The sequence below is a fragment of the Bacillus rossius genome, chromosome 10 (genome assembly GCF_032445375.1).
Source record: "Bacillus rossius redtenbacheri isolate Brsri chromosome 10, Brsri_v3, whole genome shotgun sequence".
NCBI lineage: Eukaryota > Metazoa > Arthropoda > Insecta > Phasmatodea > Bacillidae > Bacillus > Bacillus rossius.
Genome location: NC_086337.1, coordinates 20,940,314 through 20,963,264, shown reverse-complemented (window position 1 = coordinate 20,963,264; position 22,951 = coordinate 20,940,314). Strand labels below are relative to the sequence as shown.

Genomic DNA, 22,951 nt, shown 5'->3' with positions numbered 1-22,951 from the left:
AAAATGATTTGGCGGAACACAAAGCAAACATGATGCAATCATTAAGAGATATTAGACTAGCCGATAGTCAACCATCCAAAACCTTTATCAATAACCGAAACTGTGAATAAAAACTGTCATATGAAATTCCAATTTATCCTGAAAGAAAAATTGCCGTATTTAATTTTTAATTTACGTAAGCGTAATACATAATAAAATACGTTGGAACCTAACCTACAAAATTGGTTTTGTTTACATACACGTTATTACGGTAAAGTTATAAAAAGCATTACCTTTAATTCAGTCATAATATTTTGTTTGGTAATGTTTAATAGCATACTGAAATGTTGATTATTACGGCAAAATAAAATTTTACTTTTTAACGAACAAAAGGGAATGGTGGTCATGCTGCCTGACCGAGTCTGCTTAGCTGTTCCGTTTCTTATTTCATTTCCAATAAAAGACTGCGCAAGTCATGTGATTATTAAATGGACAGGAATGTAAAGGAATGGATTGAACACGCAGAACAATTCACGCCCTTGTATTACGTAAAATTACGTGAATGTGTGTGTTCAAACCCATTGAAAAGGCAGAATAAATAGTATGTTCATCCCATTTCCTTTTCCACCTTTGTTTCACTCAGTCGTAAGATGTCACGAGTAATGAATCCCGCCAAAGCCTCCCTAGTATCAATTTATTTGGTTTCATTACAGTACCAGAGTTTCACGTTTACGCAACCTACTCTGCGGGTATGAATAAATAATGTGACGCCTGTAAAATGTTATTAGGAATAGTGAGAATAATTTCCTAATACTTCTTTATCTCTAACTGCGGCGTAACCAAGTGGAAAAAAAAAGTGTTGCGGGAATAGAACAGTTTAACAGAAGTAAACTTTGTTGTCAAATTAAACTTTGATGGTAAAATGGAAGATGTGGACGTATCAGTGTGGCAGTATTACACAAAAAGTGGCGATAAGTCAACGGGAACCACAATTAACTTGTTAGCTACTAGACTTTTACCTAAGTGAGTGAATGTTTATTTATAATTTAGTGTAGGCTTACATAACGTGTGGTGCATGTCAGTTGTGCACAGGCAACTAAATTGACATTCTATATGATAAACAACAGTTTTATGTACAGAACAATGTATTTTGAAAGTGATATCTACAGTATATCTTGATTATTTAAAAATTTCTCATTCTCGTCTCGTTTCTCGCGAGAAAAATATTTTCTTTCTCGAAAATTTCTCGAGGCCTAAATCTCATTCTCGCACAACCCTATATAAAATATAAACTTATTCAATAAACGTAATTGTGGCCTACTATGCCGAAAATTTTAACCTCAAGGTTGAATCTTTGTCTTGTTTTCCTGGTATTCAAATACCTGTAGTGTGGTTTGTTTTCTCTGTCCTCAGATAAGTGATATTGTGTTGACTCTGCTGGAGGATGATTGGCTGGAAGTGAGGGTGAAGGCTGCTCAGGTCCTCGGAGGCCTTATTCACTGTGATTTCATCAGCAATCCACTGAGCTTGCTCGTAAGTTTGTATGTGACAGTGCACTGCAGTGTTCATGTTCCTAGTTGTGTCTCAAGTATATTGTTTGTCTCTATGCAGTACACATTTTACTTTGTGTAAACCAAAATAAAATTAGGAATGTTGCTGTATAAATTATTTAACCTTGCAACCCGGAACTTTTTTTGTGAATGTTGTTTATTTGTTGTATTATGTGGGCTAAAACACCAAAGCAAAATATTCTGTCTATTTGACTTCGAAACTATTCACATTATATTAAAAAATGTTACTATTCAATTCAGAAATATTTGACAACCAAAATCCACTATTCGCACACCCCTAATTATAATGTATCTATTACCTAGCCAGAGGGCTCAATGAGACAGGAAAAATACACTAGGTAGAACAGGAAAAACCATTCTGGTGGTCTTATGACATTTGCACAGTTAGGCAAATTCTATTTGACTCATTGAACCATTAAGTTTTTTTTTCCCAATCTGTGTTAATAAATTAATTTTTTTACAGTAAAATATTTTTGCATATGTAATTTTTGTTGTTTAAATTTGAATGGTTTGGACTAATTATTTTAATTTTATTAAATTTGTAGAAATATTTAAAATTTTAATAGGACTTGGATTAACATTTGTAGTATAGTTCATGATATTAAAATTATTATATTACTAAATTAATTTTTAGTTTATAGCATGTATTTATTTTGTTTATTGATTTTATCAGGAAGTGTGCAAAACTAAGGCGAGAACGAAGCTGAAGAAGAAACTGGTAAATAGTGCAGTTGTGGATCCCAAGAGTTATCAGCTCCTGAAGATACGTCACGCTGGGATACTCGGGTTGTGTGCATTTATCAATGCCTACCCGTATGACGTACCAGAGTTTATCCTAGACATATTTCTGGTCTTGGGAGAGCACCTGAATGACCCACAACCCATTCCCGTAAGTTCCTCTTCGATTACGGGAGTCAGTAGATGTAAGTTAAGTTGTGTGAAGAATAGAAATATTTTAATGTTTTTCACCGTCTTCAAAATGTGCCCATTTCACCCTAAATATTTGCCTTTTCCCTGTGTTGCTTCATCTCTGCTTTTCCTTTGCTCTTAGTTTTTTATTTTGAATTAAATTCTAATGCGAAGATCAAAATATTCTCGAATACAAACATTGAATTGGATCAGTGGGGGAATATGTTTTTTCAAAATTTGTTTTTATAAATTGAAAGCCATATTTTAACAAATACATATACTTGGTATTTCACATTAATGGTTTTAAATACTTTAAAATAAAGTAAATTTATTTTAAAAGAAAGAAATATGCTTTCAAATTTTTCAGGTTTTTTTTGTGCAGATTTTGTGAACAGCTTAGTATTTGCATAAAAAAAGTTATGAACTAATACATACCTAATTTCTTTCAAGAGTTTTTGATGTAGCATTATGCACTGAGTGCATCTTTTACAGTGTATCTTTTGCTTCATTTAGCCATCTTGGTTTGCAGTAGTGACTACTGCAAACCAAGATGGCTAAATGAAGCAAAAGATACACTGATGACCATGAATAGATATACATATAGACAGTTTTTATTTTTATATTAATTAATTTTTCTTAAGCAGTGAGTTGTGTAAATTTTTACCTACCTTTGGATTTTGTTTGCATATCTTTTTTTTCAAAGTATGGAGTTTTACAAGAAATATTGCATTACTATACACTTACTAGATGGACTTACGTAGTTAAGGGAATTTTTATAAACTTAAATTTTTTTGCCTCAAAGGTTTAAAAAAAATGTTTAAGGCATTATTTTTTCTTTAATATATATTTCTATGTGTAATTGCAAATCTAAATAAGCAAGTGAAATGCCAGTATGTATTTAGAATAGTACATGCATGGAAGGAATGGCAGTGAATTGGTAAAAATGTTTTTTTCAGTCGACGATTCGCAAGACGCTGGGCGACTTCAAGCGCACGCACCACGACGACTGGGAGCAGCACAGCCTGCGGTTCACCGAGCAGCAGTTGACCGTCCTCAAGGATCTCACCATCCCGCCATCCTACTATGCCTGAAGGTAGTGGTGCGTCTGCAGATGTCACCGTGTTTCTCTGATTTCTCAGTAGGCCTGTGGGAAGCTCAAGCTCTAAGCGATTCAGCCGAGAGATGATTTTTTTTTTTTTTTTTTTAATATTCAGTTTGTATTCACCAGGGTAATATGCTACTCATTTTATTTTAAGCTTCGGTTGTGATGTGAAGCTTCGCATTTGTTGCAAAGCTTTCAAACATTGGAAGCCTAAGATTCAATCCTGAAAAAATATATTTTTTTTTGTAAATTTTTTTTAGGTATAAGTTGGTTACTTATAAAAAATCAAAAGGTGGCACTCTGTTTACTATTATGAATGTTCAATATTAAAATCATGCATGGTTATTTTATAATTTTTATTGAATTGCGTTATATATATATATATCAGTTCAAACATTACAAATACTAAATTATTTTTTATTTTACTTTAATCCTTTATTTTATAAGATAAGTTTAATACAGCTTTACCAAGAATAATATTAACAATTTAAAACATTTGATTTGACATTGGTTTTGCTTCAAAAAAACTAGTACAGTGGAACCCCTGAATTACACTTTTCAATGGAAAAATTGAAAATGGTGTTATTCGGGGGAAAATGTAATTGAGGGGAAAGTAAAATTTTACTAAAAACTTCATGAAGATATGTATAATTCTTCAAGTCAACGCTTGCTGTAATGAAATTTTACAACAATAACTATAGGTAGTGGTGTGAAAAAATGGTGTAACCATTTTGACGCAATAAAAACGTGATAATTGGACTTAAAAACGACGTAAAACGAAAATCACTTTTTTAAACTACTAAATGTAAAAAACAATATACATAGTAAATCAGCTATATCGGTGAACATGTTTTGACGTTGTAAAATACTATACATATATACATTCTTTTATTTTTATGAATGCACTAATTTCTTAGCATTTTTAACATTGATAAATGGTTAAATATCACGTTCACTGAGGTAACAACATAAATATTATTCTGTTCTAACGTTCGCTTTGTTTTAGCAGAATCGCCAACATACGAGAACACATAACTCCATGAACGCGACTTAATATTTAACTTTTTGAAATTAGTTTTAAGTCCATTTCCAACTAATTTCGCGCGAGTTAATATGCATTTAGTTTCTTCAAAACGTAACACAATTTCATTGTCATTTTATTTTACCGGCACTTCTTATGGATACTGGTATTTTTATTACAATTTTGGCTTCGTAACGTTGGCTACGCGTATATACTGGCAGTCCTTTGTCACGTACACACGTTACGTTGCTGCTTCAAAACAACGCCGAAATTAAAGCCTACTGCCGAGTCCTGAGCAACAGAATTTAAATGTGAGGGTTTATATGCTTCCAACAAGATTTTATTTTGCAAGTGGTGCAATTGTAGAGTTGATCACGAAAGGCGCGACACTGTTGTAAAACATGTCAACAGTAAACACCACGTTAAAGTTAGGTTAGGAAGTGCAGCTGGTGTCAGCAGCAAATGTTTAGCCACGATGGAAGAAGTGACTACTGTTGCCAAAAAAATGAGAGAAGACGGAGAAAAGTTCATCATGAAAACTACACAGGCGTTTATCTCTGCAAATATACCACTTGAGAAATTGTTTTTAACAGAGATTAAATGCGGATAGTGGTGAAACTATGTAAATTTATTGACTAGTCATAAAGTTAAAAGTCCATTTAAAACAGTTTAAAGTGTTTCCGATAGCATGACAGTGTACAGGGTTACAAATTTAAAAATAGGTATATTTTTATATTTTTATCCATATTTTCTGCTCCAAATTCCTATAAAAACACAAAACACTGAAATTTTTGACTTTGAAAATGAAAGTGGCTAAATTATAAAACCATAATTTCTCACCCCTAACTATAGGTATTATTTTTTGTTTGCAATTAACTTGAGTATGTAATGGCAATCTCAAAACTTAAGTAAAAATATGTTATGGGCCTAACATTTAACAACTTAACCGGTCTCATCGGCATTAAATATGTCCTTAGGGTGATAACCCTTCAACACATCTGGCAAAGTGTTTTTCCAGTGTTCAACTGTTTCCAGATCAACACTTTTGCTTTCACCACAAACAGTATGGTACACAACATTATATTTCTTTTTGAACCGATCAATCCAACCATTTAATGGGGTAAACTCAATGCCTAAGCAATCTGCAATCTGCGTTGCTTTCTCGCGAATCAACCTGCCGTCCACTGAAATGTTTGCTGCCCGTGTAGCATCAAACTACTCCTTAACTAAGCCGTTCAGTTCTTGGTATTTGGACACCTTCACAGTGTTAATTTTTTTTTTTTTTTGCCATTGGTCCACTTTGTTCTGCGGCATTTTCGATGGATGTTCAATTACGAACAATTGTGTTTAATATAGACACGGGAATATCCAATGCCTTGGCTAAGGCCACACGCGATCCAACATGGTTGTCAAACTGCCTCAAAATATTACATTTTTGCTCAACTGTTAAAGTGTTTCTTTCACGACCACTCGCCCTTGCACGAATATTGCGAAAATTTTATCACAAACGTGAATAAATTATCTGTAGAACGTGTCAATAAAACGCGAAAATTTACGTCAAGGTAAACAAAAATAAAGCCCAGAATCACTGGTACCAAACCAACACACGAACACAGCGGTTCGCAGTAGTGTTGCCAACATTTGCCAAGAAGCGAGAAACTGTACATGTATGTGCTATGCGGACGTGTTCCTTTCACTACATGGAACGATCTGAAGAACGAAAAAAATTTTGTAACAATAAAAGCACCCGAATTTCCATTTGCGACGTAGTGCACAACATGCATGTTCGAGGAATCAATAGAATCGAAATGGAATATGTATTCTTACTACAGTTGCGATTGGCAACACGTAACAACAAGCGCTTTATTCGATGACAACAATGGTGTATATCACGGGAAGGCATTTGATTTTACTGTGTGATTAGCGGGAATGTAATGTATTGTAAACATAGGACAAATGGCAGGACCAGCAAAAAATGGTTTAATTGACGGGAAAACGCTATTCGCGGGAACGTAATTGCCGGGTTCCACTGTACATATTTGCACTTGGTTAATATTCAGTGTACTGGTTCCCATTTGATACTAACAGACGGATACAAATGGAATAAGTAACAGTCCATCCTTTTAAGGGTCACCAATTATTTCTGTTTACTTGTTCAAAGTTTTGTCATCATCTATTACTACAAATTTTCTTTAATTTAGTGTGTCTGAAATCAGGCACAAACATTTGGGTAACCGTAAATCTGCTTGCTAGTTAGATTATGTCTTTGGGTGGTTCCAAGCTATTATGTTGTGTTAGTAGTCATGAGAAGATAATAATAAGCACATTTATAGAATACACCAATCCCTCGCATAGCACGTCTTCAATTAATGCGAATTCAGTTAGCACGATGTAAATTTTACTGCCCTAGTCTCGAATAGCACGTCTGTAAATTTCAGTTAGCACGAAATCGCCACAGGCTAAAAAAATCTCGGAAACGACGCGACGTCAGGTATGGAATTCGAGGGGGGAAGAGTGGTTTGGAATGCGAGGGGAAAGAGATGCGCACGCAGATAAACAAACACCGGGCCGTACTGTTGATGCCCGGCCGCAGACCAGGCCCTACCGTTGATGCCCGGCTGCAGACCAGGCCGTACCGTACAGAAACCAAAGCAGATGAAATTGGACACGTTTTTTTTTAAAAAAAGCAAGATGATAGTGTAAATTTCACCCCAGAAAATATTTAACTAACTTTTATGTTTTGTATATGTACATATTGTACATACAGTAAACTCCCGGTATATCGCGCCCCGATTGATCGCAGAATCGGGTATATCGCGGGTCAAACCATGTCCCCCAGTCAGAAATGAATAATAATAATGGAATAAATGGTTGACAGCCGATTAGGATAATTTTGCGTTGTAACTAACAAACTAAGCATCGGGCAGAAAAAAGCCTAGGCGTAGAAAATGTCCGCAGTAAAATTCTAAACAAGATATCTCCGTACATTATTCCTCTATCTTGTAGGGTTTTCAAATTATGGTCCAATCCAGCCCAGTGATATTTTCTGAAACACTAGTTCTTAAAGTCGCTTTATCTCACAAATGAAGCATTGGACAGGGGACCTGATAAAGCCCACAGTCCAGCGACATCCGGCGTGACTCGGCTGGGGATTGATGTTGGATAGGCTTGGTTGTCGGCAAGCGCTGGGTAGGGAGAGGCTAGCCGAGAATATGGAGAGAGGTAGAGATTAGAGCGGGCAGAAACTTGAAGAGGGGGAGTGGGGGAGGGAATGTGTTCACGCAGCACACAGGCAGAGCATGAGTCACTTGACTGAGCAGCGTCGCTGCGTACAAGGCAAAATCAGGTAGTCCGGTGTTTAAAATTCCACTCCAGAATCTTAATTGGTACTTTACTGGACATCTGTATATAAATGTTTTGTTACAACTTAAACCTACAGACGTAATATTATTGGGTAATTCATTGTATTATACAAGTTCATCTTTTTACTTTGGTATAATGTTTTAACATTAAATAGTAAAGTAAATCGGCTAGCGTATTTTTAATCTTTGCCCAGGAATTCCCAGTGGTCCAATATTTACGTGAACCATACTGTACCACTTTTGCCGTGAGGTAGTAAACAAGTCCCGGAAATGTTTATGTGTAGCGGTCTCCCGACCTTTAAACAGAGGCTGGGGAATATAACACTTGCCGATCCGAGCCACACACACTCAGCAACTCGACACAGCGTTTGGTGAAATAAGTAAAGACAAAGTTTAACACGGTTTTTAATACGGCGTCACTGATTGCGCTAAAATTAAATTGGCGCAATTTTTGTTTCCCACATGTGACCATTTATAATTTACTGTAAGCATGGATAATAAAGTTTAAGCATGGATAATAAAGTTTAACCACTTGACACGATAGACGATTCTTTATTTTTTATTGTACGAATGCTAGAATCGTTTTTTTCCTGTATCTGCGGCCTGCTTCTACAAAAGACAAGCTATCTGTAAGTAAATCTAGAATTTTTATTTTGTCAATCAAACTCGGTACTTTGCGATTCATATTCGGTTTGAAGTATCACTACGGCCTTTCTTTTTAGAAGACTTTGACCACAGAATCGTGTGTAACCGCACACACTGCACTTACTTTGTTACGGACACTGACGAAGCAGATACTGTGGCTAACACCACGAGACTGGCAGCAGCAGCTTGTGTGCCGCACATGTGTATGGCGGCGTGTGGCGCGCTCGTAGGCCGTGCGACTAACTGTGCGCGGTACGCGGAAAAATAAAAACAATTCAACATTTAATATTTATCTTTAAAATTTATTATTTTTATTTTTTCACCCGTGTTTAGTGGAAACTGCGGATGCAAAGTCCGCACAAAGGCGGGCCGTCTATACTGTGCGTGCTTGCCGACCTATTAGAACACAGGCGGTGTTTTATGCCTTTTGACCTTGGTCACATCGAAACATCGCGGTTATGCAACAACGCGGGTAAAAGTTATGTCCCCCGACAACCGCGTTAAATAGGGAGTGTACCCGTATTTTAATGTTATGTTTGTGCTCTAGGGAAAATCTAAATCTGTTTATCTGTTAACTGATTTGTTTACATAGCCGCTTTTATAAGAGGTGTGCATAACAAATTAAATGTTTACATATGGCTGTGTGTTTTAAAGTTATATAAAACCGGTTCTTAATTTCATAAAAGTGTTTTAATTTTGTTAAGTTTTAAACGTAATAACAAAGGATCCAGCTGCTTGCAACAGCAGACAGACAGACAGACGCGCGCGCGTGTTGAAGGTCACGCCTGGGGGGGCAAGCCAACCTGCTGACTGACGGTAAATATGTTACCACTTATCTCCCATTACACTGTGCCATGTTTTCTTTATCTAACGTATTCGGTGGTAGGCTTAAAAAGATAAATGATATGACATATGCATTTTCAAGTATTATTCTACGCATTTATATTATGTAAAGATTACTTCCCTACACATCTTGGAACACATTAAATAATTTAGCCTTATATTTATGGGGACTAATGCTTCAGAATACGCGATTTCGATTAACACGAACATTTTTAGGAACGAATTAGTCGTGCTAAGTGAGGGATTGTTGTACCATGAAATGAAAATGACAGCAAAGCATTTAATTTTCTTTGGAACTGTGTCAGAAGCTAACACCAACAACTATAAAAAAAATGAGAGGCCCAACAACACAACTGTAAAATGCATTAAATGATCGCCCACCATAATCTGTGAATAATAATTAACATACAATAAAAAACTAAACATACAATACTTAATTTTATAATTATCTTTGCGCATAATCAATAATTTTTAGCTTAGAACGCAAAATTATTTGCAGCGAAGAAATTAGCTCACTATTGGATAGATGTTCTTTAGTTTTTTATTCTTTGACCTATTGACATTTTGCCATCATCACCATACATGTTTTTTTTTAAATGAAGTTATAAGTGATAATTGTTTGTTTTAGGAGAAAATATGGTCTTTTCAATTATGTGTTTGAATTGAAAATGGGGGTTTCTTTTTCAGCACTTACTAGTAGTGCTTGTTCACTGTTGTGGGCAATACTTGAAAATTGTGATTGCTCATTGATTGGTAAATGGTAGAATGGTATGAGCAAATTTTATGAAGTAAAATTCTTTTTTTTTTATCTACCTATAAATTAATTTAGTAGAATATTTATTTATGTACACACTCCATTACTTGCAAATTTTAGAATTTCTGGACACTTGAGCTGTTATTATTTATTTACATGAAGTATTGACTGTGTTTTGTTAAAGAAATGTGTCGGAAATCAGGGGGATGGGAAGATTCGGAAAGTTTTTTAAGTCAAATCAAAGACAAGTTTTCTTTTGCTCGCCCACCATCACCCCCCTAGCGTAATTTTGCCATTGGTGATGTTTATGTGATAGCTCGGGCAATTATCTTCAACTACCAACAAAAAAGAAAAGGGTTGATTTATGTTGCAAGGAGCAAAAAATAACATCACCAGCTTGCACACAAGCATGAAGACATTACAGAAAAAAAAAATGTAAAGGTTTTACTACACTTCAAGATAGTAGAGCTATTTTTGGCAGGTCCTTCAGTCAATATTTAGATTTTGGCAACAGGATATTCTTATAAAAATAATAGTGTAGGTGATCCTGAAATTCGGAAAAAGTTTCGGTATAACTAAGATTCTCAGTCAGGCAGAAAAACAAATTCCGAAAAGTTAAGCGATCTTCATCTTCCGTCTTTAGTTCAAATTCAGAAGTGGTCTTTGCACAATACTGTCGGTAATTGCATTGGAACAATAACAGCTTTGGTTGCTATCGCCCCCTTCCTACTTGAAGGTAAACTTTGAGCTTTGTTTGAGGAGTGCTGCCGTGTTATTGGTGGTCACTTTATGGCATTCTATTCTGTAGCCGTAATAAAATACAAATGCCTGTATGTACATTTCTATTTGCAATAAATTTATTTCTCAAATCTGTAGCATGAAGTAAGGAAGTTCTACACAGCTAACCAAGGAGTTAGGGCAGGTAGTTAGTTAGCGTGATGATTGATGATTTGATGAGACGTGGCAGTTGCAGAACAAGAGAAAAAAATGTAATGTGGAGGGAGAGAGAGAAGCGTAGCTGGGGGTAACGTCTGAATGAACGAGAAAGCTGTTACATGTGGAGAGGTAGAGGAACCATTGTAAACTATGAAGAATGTTGATGAACCAATATTGTAGATTAGGGGTGACTGACTAACCCCAAATTATGAGTCAAGTTGAGTTTTTAAGTACTCTACTTGAACCTAATTTTAAAGCTCGAGTAGTGCACTGTTTGGTCTAGGGAAACAATAGAACACTACTGAACCTCACTGATACAAACTGCATAATTTCAACAAAATAGTTAAAGTGCAAGTATTTGCCAAGGTTAATAGCACCCTATCCCATTGTTAGAAGGAACAGTTATTTTCCTCCTCTGTAACTCTCACTGCCATTCAATGATATATTACAATAATCAGTAAATGTTTTTATTACTACAATAATATTACCTTCAACCTTTTAGATGCTGATAATAGTTTAATAGTGGATGTATATGTATTTGGGATTATAGTTTTTAACATCTGTATTAGATGTTTAACATTTAATTAATAGTTTCTGAGTTGTAAGTTCTCACATTATTAATTATGTACCTAAATTGAAAGCTTTTTATTTATTTTTATGAACGTATGTACATTGTAAATTTGTTATTAAATTTCATTGCTATTCCAATACATTGAGCTTCTTAATAAGTGCATTGATATTTGAAATTTTTTCAAATAATTACTATTATAAGTTTATAACTAGTTGTACAAGCCAGCCACTGAAACTGATTCATTCTCTCTCTGTGTATTTTTTTTGCAGATACCTGCTTCACACATCTTACAATATCTGAGACACTTTTAATGCAGTAATTCTGTTGACACCAAATATTATTTTTCTTAACTCATCGCTGCTCAGAAGGTATAACGTTGTTGATATTAGCTTATATACATATAATGTCCTAATCTAAGTGATAATTGACTATCACAATTATTTTGCACACAAGTTGTTAGAAAATTGGCTAGCAAGACTATTTATTGAAAGTTTGATATGTGCTGTTACTGTTTCATGGCCATGCTATGGCTTTTTTCACATAATAGTATTTTTATATCAGATTGAAATTGTTGTAAATTACCAAACAAACTGACATTTATGACACGTAGCACCATTATAGTAATTTAATTTGAAATTGGCGTACTATTGGTGCATTATGAAATAGTTTTTTATTACTGTTTTACTTAAGTAAGTTTTTTATATAAATAATAGTCAGGTATATATTATTTACAGGTTAATATTGTTAAAACTAGCCAATTGTGCAGTGTTTACTGTGCCTAAAAGACATTTTTCACATTTTTTTTTTAAATGTTTCGTAAAATTTAATTAGTTCATGCATATAAAAATGTTACATACTAAAATGCAACTACAATTTTTATTTTAATATTTATACTTTACGAAATGCATTGTGAGCAAATGAAATTTCTGCCCGTGTAGAGTACAAGTGTCATCGATACTGTGTAAAATCGATAGTATCAATGTCAATTATAGATCTAAATCCTCGATACTTACAGTAGGCTATACTGGAAGAATTGTAAAGCTTATGCCTACACCAGCTAGCAAGGAAGTTGTTGGCATTTCGCCAGCTACTTTCGATCTTGAATGATTATTATGCAGTTTGACTCGTTGCAAAGATCATCTTTTTTTCACAATATAAATCTACAAACCATGTGAAATCAAAAAATGGTTTTTACCTCATTTTATCGCTGTTATTTTTGTCGTACAAATCATATTTGTATGAATAATAGGTAAGGTAAGTGCACCGGTACTCGTCACTGCTCCAATGGTCATCACTAGCAACTTCAAATGTAAATAATAGAGAAGTAGCTCAATATATCGCCAACTTAAGTATTGACAAAAATTTGGTCGACGTTCTAGCTGAAATTACCACAATAGTTTTCGGAACAAACACTATTTTCAATCAAAAAAAGTCCGTGCATCAAAAGTTCGTAGAGCAGTGAAGATAAATAGGGGAATTCCTATACTAAAACACTAAGGACGTTAGTGCACATTTTTACTTCTAATTCTGTAATTTTTCATGTTTATTCATGATGTTTTGTGCTGAATGTGTTAGTTAAATGTTCTTGAAGAGGTGAAAGTGTTTATTTAAAAAAATTCGTTTTCTTTGTATGATTTAGTTAGGGTGACGAAAACTGGATCAATAAAAACCTTGTATTGCTAGTGTTCGTCATACCTGACGAGCACTGGTACATTTAATATTTTATTTAAAGTTGTGCTAAGTTACACCCTAAAGTTCTTAAATAATATTGGTTCTTTGTTGTTAATAGACAAAGTAAGTTATTATGATCAGATCCAGTAGTTGTCACCTATGACGACTTCCGATGCATGTGTATGACGACTTCTGGGTCGGAAATTACTTTACTTTATTGATTGCAGAAATTGTGTAGGCATTGTTGTTTACATTAATTTAGGGGTCATTCGATATATATTTTGACATTAATAAGTAAATTAAACATTGTAATGTGTCTCGTTCTTTAATTACAGGGCAAAATGCCAAAACGGAAAATACTGTTGTATGAAGAGTCAGCCATGGAAGCTGCTCTTAAAGATGTAGCGAATGGTATGAGTATAAAATGAGCAGCGGAAAAAAATAGTGTGCCAAGGAACACATTGTCCGATAAACACAAAGGCAAATCGCCCTTGGGTAGGAAGATGGGCCCTGATTCATTTTTAAATTTTACTTGTGATACTGCATAACATGCTATGTTATGTTATGTTGCAGCAACGAATCGAGTCGTATTGCGTACGCGTACAGTATGACGTCGCGTAAATAATAATAAATAGAATATAAACAATTAACAATATTTGATAATTAAACCGTTTTTGTTAACCAAGAAACAATTAAATCTCATTAGAGCGGCTTTATTATATCTCTTTTAAGATAAGAACAAAAAAAAACGTGAAAATACGCGATAGTGAAAAACAAAAACATACATATTTCTAATTTGTAAAAAAATACTTTGTTACGTTGTTTCTGTTCCAATCTCAAACTTTGTCTACACACATAATACCTTTAATAAACAGTAAAAAAACTTAGACGAGGAATTTCCAAATTATACTTTATTAATAAACAAACATCGTTCTTTGTAACGTACAAACATCGTTCTTTGTAACGTAAATTCATCGAATATGCGCGCGCATGCGTAAAATATACGAGAAATGCGAGTAACAAAATACAGCCGTGTGTAACGTTTCGTTACTCGTTACTAGACGGCACACCCGTTACTCAGTAACGAATACATACGGTTTGCTACAGCTCTAATATTTTCATGTTAGTTGTGCTGTCCCTCTTTGTTCCGTGAGTGCTGTAAGTAAATTCAAAATTTAATGAGGATTATTCATTATATTACTGAACGATCTTTATGAAATGCCATTTTGATGTTTAAAATATAGTACCAAATAAAATTTGAAGCCCAAATAGTACAATACTATCATTCTGGATCCATGAATTAAAACTAATGCAGCCGAAATCGCACATGACGACTACTGGCACAAACATGTGACGAACACTGGCAAACACGAAAATTTGCATGACGACTACTGGCTCGAAATCACACTTTTTTCAAAATTATAAATCTACAAAAATAATTTGTGTTTATCGAAGAGTGTTGGATAGCATTGTAGAGTAAAGTTTGAGGTTAAAAACAAACATGTAGGGGCAGTAATACACCTACGAGGTTGTGTACACAATTTTTTTTTTCTAAAACTCTTCTTAGCATGACGACTACTGGTACATTTACCTTACCTAATTTTTTATTATGGTGTAAGGATTTTATTAAAAATGTTTGAAAACATTAAAAAAGATTGTGTTTTTTTTATTAATTGTTAATTTATAATAAACAATAACATACATACATACATTGTTTTTCTAAAAGCATCAGTATCAAGTACCTAGCTTAAAACAGAATCAAAAATTGAGTGTTAAAATTTTTTTAATGTCCTTACTTTGATTTTTTGTACATTGTGACATAATATTTTAATAATTTATTACATTTTTTTTTGAAAAGTACAAGTTTAAGATACTCGAATTATGTATATGTACTAGTTGTGCAAAATAGATATACATGTTTTCATTCATATTATCTGCTATTTCTTGCAGGAAGTTTGGAATCTAAACACACAGTAAGTCATTAATGATGTAAAACCAAAAATGTTAATATTCAGAATTGCATCTATCTCTTACTGGAGACACAGGACTTTGGTAGTTCAGACTGTTAGGTCATACACAACATGTGTACAAAAGAAACCGCCTGTGTATACTTGGAATATTAAACTGGTATTAAGATTTTAGTGTATTGATGAAATGTATAAAATTAAGTATTAAATTGTGTGAAGTTTGCTTCTTTGCTCTTTGGCACAGTTTTTTCATATTTGCGAACTTTCCCTGACTCAGTATGTTTAAGTAGAATTGTACCTATGTCATTTAAGTGAACAATTAATTTTACCATCAAAATCTAAGTTTTATGCATTCTAAAATGCTCTCCGACTCATGAAGCAAACAGTGTTTAATTTTCTGATGAAATAATCATAATTTTCACTGTAGATCTGCAATTTAAAGTTTTGGATCATATTTTTTAACTTTAAGATTCAGTCTTACACACCATGTTATATTTTTTGTTTTTTGCTTATTCCAAAATTTTATGAAGAATTATTTAGAAAAGTGAACTAGAGAAATTAAATTGTTTATATTTCCCTTCTTTGGAAATAACTTTTAGTGACCACAATTTTTGAGCAAAAATTATACTAGTTATGATTTTTTGTGAAACATTGTACGGTTTGCAGATTACCTCTAGAAAATATCCGATGATATGATTAGAAATAAGCCAAATAGACAGTGTTTATTTTATAAAAAATCTGTAGGATTGGCCGTACAACAATGGGAGAGGCTGCACCATGAGAGGAAAAATTCAGTACCATTTTATCTTGTTTACTCACAACTTTTTTTTATGGCTCCATAAATGTTTACTTAGAATAATGAATATTATAGTATTCAAATTTTAAGCCAGTGTTGGAAAATTCATTTAAAAAATTAACAGTGCAATTTATTATTGACCAAACAATTTTGTATGTTTCAAATACTCTGACAAGTCCACTGATACCACAAATGTTGAATTTTATTCAAGTGTAGGAAATCAGGCAGTTTATCCATCTTTAAAGTTTGTCTTTGTAAATAAATTTTAGCAAATTAGATTGGCTAATCCTGAGCTATTATTGGAAACGTGTGCATACGATGGAACCAGTTTACTTCATCTTTAGAATGCTACCAAGTCCACCAAGCAGACTGAACAAAAAATTAAATATTTTTTTATTTACTTAAAATTTAAATTAATTGGTAGCATGTGAATTTCCAGAGCTATACTTTTTCAGTTCTAGTGTTAATTTTATATTTTCTATGTATGGAATCAATAATTTATGAAAGAATTGTAATTATTATAGATTAAAAACTTTCACAGATAAGTTGTTATATTTTGCTTACTTCAGAAACATAATATAACACATCACAGTGGAAGTCTGATGTAACTTGGAGAAATATTATTAAAAGTATTTATAAAATTAATTTTATAACTTTTGCGGTACGTATTTAAAAACAAAAATACAATATTTGTCAAAAATTATTTTTTTTATTTCAATGATAATCTGTTGTTTATATTTTATTTCATTTATTTATTTTCAAGTTATTAAGATTTAAGTACTAATTCGTGCAAACAAACTTTTAAAATTATTCTACTTTTCATTAGAAAGTATTTAACTATGTTGCACTGTAAAATAAAAATTTATTAAAAGGATTTTTTTTTCTTTTAGACCTTGTTTATTTAGGGTTAATTCTTTTAAACAATTTCGTAATTATGTTAAGGGTGAGACATTTCAAATTAAAAAAAAATTTTTTAGTAACATTTTAACTAGTTTTTGTAGTATTTTATCCCTGTGCTTTGTCTTAAACTAAAGGTTAAAGGTTACAACTTAACATAATATAATAACACCATTGGATTTGCTTTATAGTCCAACTTTAATTTTTTTTTAGTTTCCACAATTGTTTAGTGCAGCAAAAAAACTACATGAACCATTTCACTAATTACATTTTATGAACATATTTTGGCCATTTTACCAGTGTTAAAATTGGTGAATACAGTTTTAACTAAACCTACCATTCCAACAAACATGTATCAAACAATATTTTCAAGGTTATTTGTCATGTGTGAAACCCCACAAATATTCTCAAAAAAGTGAAAAAGATCACCACATAAAAATAAATTAATAATGTCTGTCTCCTTTATATGAAATTAAGAAGCTTTTTTTTCCTGTAAATTTTAATACTGATAACAGCAGTAGCGGATCCAGAGTGGGGGCTAAGGGGCTCAAGCCCCCTTCAAAAGCATCTGGGTCCACTATTGTTTTAGTGTTTGCCTTGATAAAGCCTAGCCTCAGCTGGGTCAAGCCCCTCCCAAACCAAAATCCTGGATCTGCCACTGGATAACAGTGATCACCTGCTGTTAGCTATTCCATTCTATTTCGAGTTTGCACTTATCCATTTGAGTATTGAATATTATACTATTAAGTAGCAAGATATCAGCTATTTTAATCCTAAGGTGATTCAGGGTTTAGTGTGTATTAATTAGTGACAGCCATTAGTTAGGTTTGGCACACTAAAAAAAAGTGCATCATAGTTGTGTTGTTATTTCACCGATCAAATGCACATGAAATGAACAGATTTCCTCTTGAATATCATGTTCAGCCGAAGGCACGCTTTTAGACTGACTAGATCGCTTGTTGATGCTCAACAGCATAGCATATTTATTGTAATTAATAGAAAAATTTGTTTTTACTTTAGTAATGAGGTCATAAATCAATGGTGACAAAAAAATAAATAAACCAAAAACTAAAACCTCGGTCTTCTTGACCTTTAAACAAATATAAACTTTTTAACTCTGAATTAAAATTCTTATTTTACAAAGAAGACAGTTAATACTCACTTCAGACTTCCACTGTTTATGGTACAGATGAATTGTAAAATATTGACAATAAAATACATGAAATCTGCAAAACTATTAATTATGTACCTGTAATATTGTGTTGTGATTTCATACTTTTTATGAAATATGTATTTATAGGCTTTAATATTTAAACTGATAAATAAGTATGTGATGTCTATGATGATGTGTGTTTGTGTTCGTATTTAAGTCCTAAATTTAAGCGGTTGGGCACTTGTATATTTAGAAAGTGGTTGATAATGATAATCGAATTGGCCATTGTACTTTTGTGAACACTATTATAAAAAATTTTCTAAAATATTGCCAATGTTTTTCTTAAATATTACTTAAGAAATTTTGTGTATAATATTTTATTTAGATTTTTTTGTGCCACTGTACATTAAATTTATAGAATGAAAATCGTAGTTATTTTTGTTCATCATTAAATCTAAAAGTGCAACTATGGTTTAACAGGCTGGTGAAGGTTACTTGCAATTTGAATGGAAACAAATATGATATTACAAGAAAGTGCAGTTTTTGTGTTGAACATTAGGAGTACTGAAAATCATATTATAATCATTAATAAATAAATTTTCTTATTGTTCAGCATTTAAACAGCATGAAAAATTGTGTCATTTTGTTTTTTACTGCTACTAGCTTTTCTGTTATGCTCTTGACTGTTAACAGCAATAGTGTTTTTCCATCATTGCATAAGTTTATAAATGCAGCTGAATCAAATAAAAAATTTTAAAATTTGTATCACATGCTCAGTTTTCATGCCTTTAACATAATTTCCTCATACATCTTTCTTTGTAGGAACTTCTAACATACACTCAAACATAGTTATAAAATGTGTATCCTATCTGCTAGAGAGCACCAGTAAACTACATTGTGGAACAGTATCACTGAAGTTTCGCTAATGTTAATGATTGCAGTATTTTCAACATCTCGTTTTACTGTAGAGAAAAAGTAAGGCTAATTTATCCAACTGATTGTGTATAGAAACAGTCGCATACTGAAGAACCCTGTTATGTTTTTCAAGGGGGCATAAGGTAAAAACATAAGCAGGAAGTATCTATTTAGCACTTATAAGTGTTTGAACCTTTTCCAATTGACTCATCAAGCTTTTTAAACAAGTTTAAATTTAAAAACCACTGATGGATACACTTGAAATTGGAATTTGTTTAAGCAAGCCAACAATTTTTCAACTTCATTGTGCTTCCAGCTATTTGAAATTTTTTTCCTTCAAGGTAAGGGTGCCAACTAACACGTAATTACGAATGTTATGTACCTTCGATATATCTAGTACACAGCACTAACATGTAGCACTAGTGTTCTAGTACACTTATGTTTTGCTTTTTCATACAATCCTATTTGAACAATCTACATCTATGGTACAGAAGTGATTGTAAAATAAAATGCACTTAAAGTAAACCTTTTAACCTGTTAAATTTCACAGAGGGTGTGTTTTTAAAACTTTTTTTTTTTTGCAGTTATTGAAATTTATGAAGCAAACATTATAAGCAGGAAATGCAGTATTTGTGAAACCTTATATGCAGAAAAATGTTGGGATTTTAAAAATATGATGTTATAAGTAGGAAAACATAAGCAGGAATATTATAACAGTGTTATACTGTATCTAATTCGAAGTTTCATGAATTTGGCTGCAAAATATGTTTTTAAAACTCTCTGGCATCTTCATATAAATTCAGATAATATTTATGGAATCTTTTAAAAGTGTACCAGTAGTTATTTTCTGTCTGAATCAACGCTGTCTACCATAGCTATGTTTATACCATGCACCGATTTCAATACAGAATTTTAGTGCAAGATTGCCATCAGTGTTGTTTCTAAATCCTAGTTACAAAGAAGAAAGACCTTTAAAAAATATTGTAGAAAAAACATTACTATTCAACAAAAAGTTTTTTTTTTATTCCTAGTTTCTCTTAAACACTTTGAGAAAAGAACCTCACTAAAGTTTTGCTCATTAATTTTTTGTAACTTGTACCTTTATTTTACTTCATGCATTAGGTAAACCAGATTTTTTTTAGGATTCCATTTTTGACTACACTGCTTCCAAAAATACTGTATTTACCCGAGGATGCTGTGACTGAATATGATGCGACCCCAAACTTTTTGATTGAGAGTCTAGGAAAAAGAATGTTTGGAGAGGAGATCACAGCTAAAAGACAAAGTATTAAAATATATATATATATATATATATATATATATATATATATATATATATATATATATATATATATATATAATTAAAATAGTTACCTTAGCCAATATACATTTGAGTTTGTCACAATGTTAAACAACAGTATTTAGTATTTACAATAACACTTATTTTACTTAGATATATTATCAGAGTTTGTTATGATGCTGGTAGGAATAATCGTTCACTGTCAATGTCTGCAATGCTGCTACCGCTAATGCTGACACTGCCTTTATCTTCATCTTGCTAGCACAGATCGTCTTCAGTGCCATTCATGGCATTTGAAATGCAACCCTTCTTAAAGCCGCGGACTATGAATTCTGAAGTCATCCTTTGCCAGGCTGTAGAAATCCATGTTGCTTGCTGAAGAACTGATGGTTTCTTAATTTTCCCAGTCTGTGTCTGAGAATAGTCACCCGTAAGCAGCCAGTCACTATACTGTTGCCGAAGGTGGTCCTTAAATGGCTCGTTTACTGCAACATCGAGAACTTGTAGCTGGCTTGTCATTTCAGTTGGTATAACAACCAAGTCTGTGTTAAAATTATTTATCGTAGTTTTAACCTCAGGTGTCAGATGTCCCCGAAATGCATCAAGGACCAACATGCCCTTTTCTTCAGAAATGCACCCGGGTGCTGATTCCACACCAGTCGTAACCATTCTTGCATTAAATCACTCATCATTCAGACTTTTTCTCGACAACGAAAAATTATGTCAGACGGAAACACTTCTTTGGAAAGAGTTATCCTTTGTAAGATGATGAATGGTGCAGTTTCCTGCCATCTCCCAAAACAGATATCACTGTGACTCACAGCTTTTCATTTCCAGTCGTGTGCACGGTGACAGTCTTAACACCTTTTGTTCCAACAGAACTGTTGCTGGACATGTCAAAATACACTGCCGTTTCGTCAGCGTTTACAATTTGACTGTACAAATAATCATGTTGTTTATGCAAACCAATCGCATAGCGCTGAAATTTAATTAATTTCTCTTGGAAATCTTTTGGCAGTTTTCACACTAGTTGTGTTCTGTGCCGCAAACAAAAACCGAAACGGCGCATCATTCTTACGCACCAACCTGTACTTGCCTTGAAGCTAGTCCGCGGTATGTTCAATTCACGAGCAGTATCTTGGGCTTTTAATTTTATTACGTCTCTAGAAATTGGAATTTCGTCTTCTCTTTGATGAAATTTACCATGTGGGTTTCAATATCAGAAAGCTGTCCCTTTTTAGGCCTTCTGAATGCTTTTCTCGAACCATTTGTATTCTTGAGATGAAGCAAACCCGCTCTCCAACTACGCACGTTGCTTTCAGTAATGTCATATTTACATCAGCTTGGCAGTTATTTGTTTTAATTGCATGATTCACCACTTTAATCTTAAAGTTAGCATCAACTTTGTCTCGGTCCTTTTGACATTTTAAATTGTGAACTTCCATGCGCCTATTCATTTTATAAAAAAATTTCAGTTTCCTACAATTGAAAACAAAGTACAAGTGACCAAACAAACGACAATCACTTCTAATACTGACCTGAGAGTTTATAGTAGTGCTGTTACTTCACGTTTTGGCTGCATTGTTGGTGCCGGCCATGACCTTGACACAGTTGTCACGCCGCGCCATTTCAGAACATTCTTCCAGCAGCAAAGATGTAGTTTTGCAATTATACTGCGACAGTCACTTTCAGTTTTAGCAGTTTTGATAAAAATCATCACATTACATTCAGGTAAATACGATAATATCACATTATGGTTAGGCTTGAAACCGTTGCTGTTTATCGTACACTTATTACAAACAAATCATCATCCACCAAAATTAATGTTTTCAATGTTTGTGGAGGATTTAAAACACAAGTCATGTAACTACACGTAATGATTTTAAACTGCATGGTTACGCACCACACCAATCACTCTTGTGCTATTCTTGGGGTAACAACAAGAGTAAGAACCGTTCTGACCAGATACTCATGCTGTTGGGATATGTCTCTCCCCTCCTGAAATTATGAACAAATATGAGATATCTTTGTGAAGGAAGTATGTCATTTTGAGTGATGAATGTGAGCTGTTACAATACTTGGAATTATAAACTTCAAGGGAATTGATGCATGTTGGGAATACATAATGTAACTGTCCAAACACCCATTTGTTGATGTAAGTTTTTTGAATAAACAATTTTTTTTTTTAAATTCTTTCCTAAAATAAATTGCTTTGTCTATATTTTAAACTCATAGTTCATAATGAATAAAACTATTACTATTCAAAAATTGTACTAATGAAGATCCTCTGCTTCACCATTAAAAGAAACAGTCACGTAGAGTGTGTTAGAAGCTGCACCCACAGTATTGGAAATACAAATTGTATGAGTGAAACATTGCTTGGTTCAAAATAAAATAAAAAAAACACTCAAAACTCTTATGTTTTGTGCGATTGGTATAAAATGTTTATCAAACAGTTTTAGGGAAATTTGTGGACATTATTTAAGGGGCTTAAAACAAAAAAATTAAACTTTTAAGAATATTAAGGGAAATTTACAAAACATGTAACTGGGCTACTTG

At 33.2% G+C, this 22,951-nt stretch overlaps 1 protein-coding gene across 3 annotated transcripts in view; it reads left to right on the top strand.

Moving 5' to 3' along the window:
• The window catches only part of LOC134535818 (proteasome activator complex subunit 4B-like), a 119,504-nt gene extending 99,463 nt beyond the window's left edge, over positions 1-20,041 (top strand). For 2 of the 3 annotated variants that reach the window (XM_063375110.1, XM_063375111.1), the window contains 4 exons: positions 1,393-1,512; positions 2,224-2,439; positions 3,416-3,552; positions 11,963-20,041. In XM_063375110.1, the coding sequence (XP_063231180.1) occupies positions 1,393-1,512; positions 2,224-2,439; positions 3,416-3,550 (471 nt within the window). In that variant the 3' untranslated portion in view covers positions 3,551-3,552; positions 11,963-20,041. Of the gene's footprint in view, positions 1-1,392; positions 1,513-2,223; positions 2,440-3,415; positions 3,559-11,962 lie in introns of all 3 variants that reach the window. The other variant, XM_063375109.1, reaches the window with a different exon arrangement.
• The last annotated feature ends 2,910 nt before the right edge of the window (positions 20,042-22,951 follow it).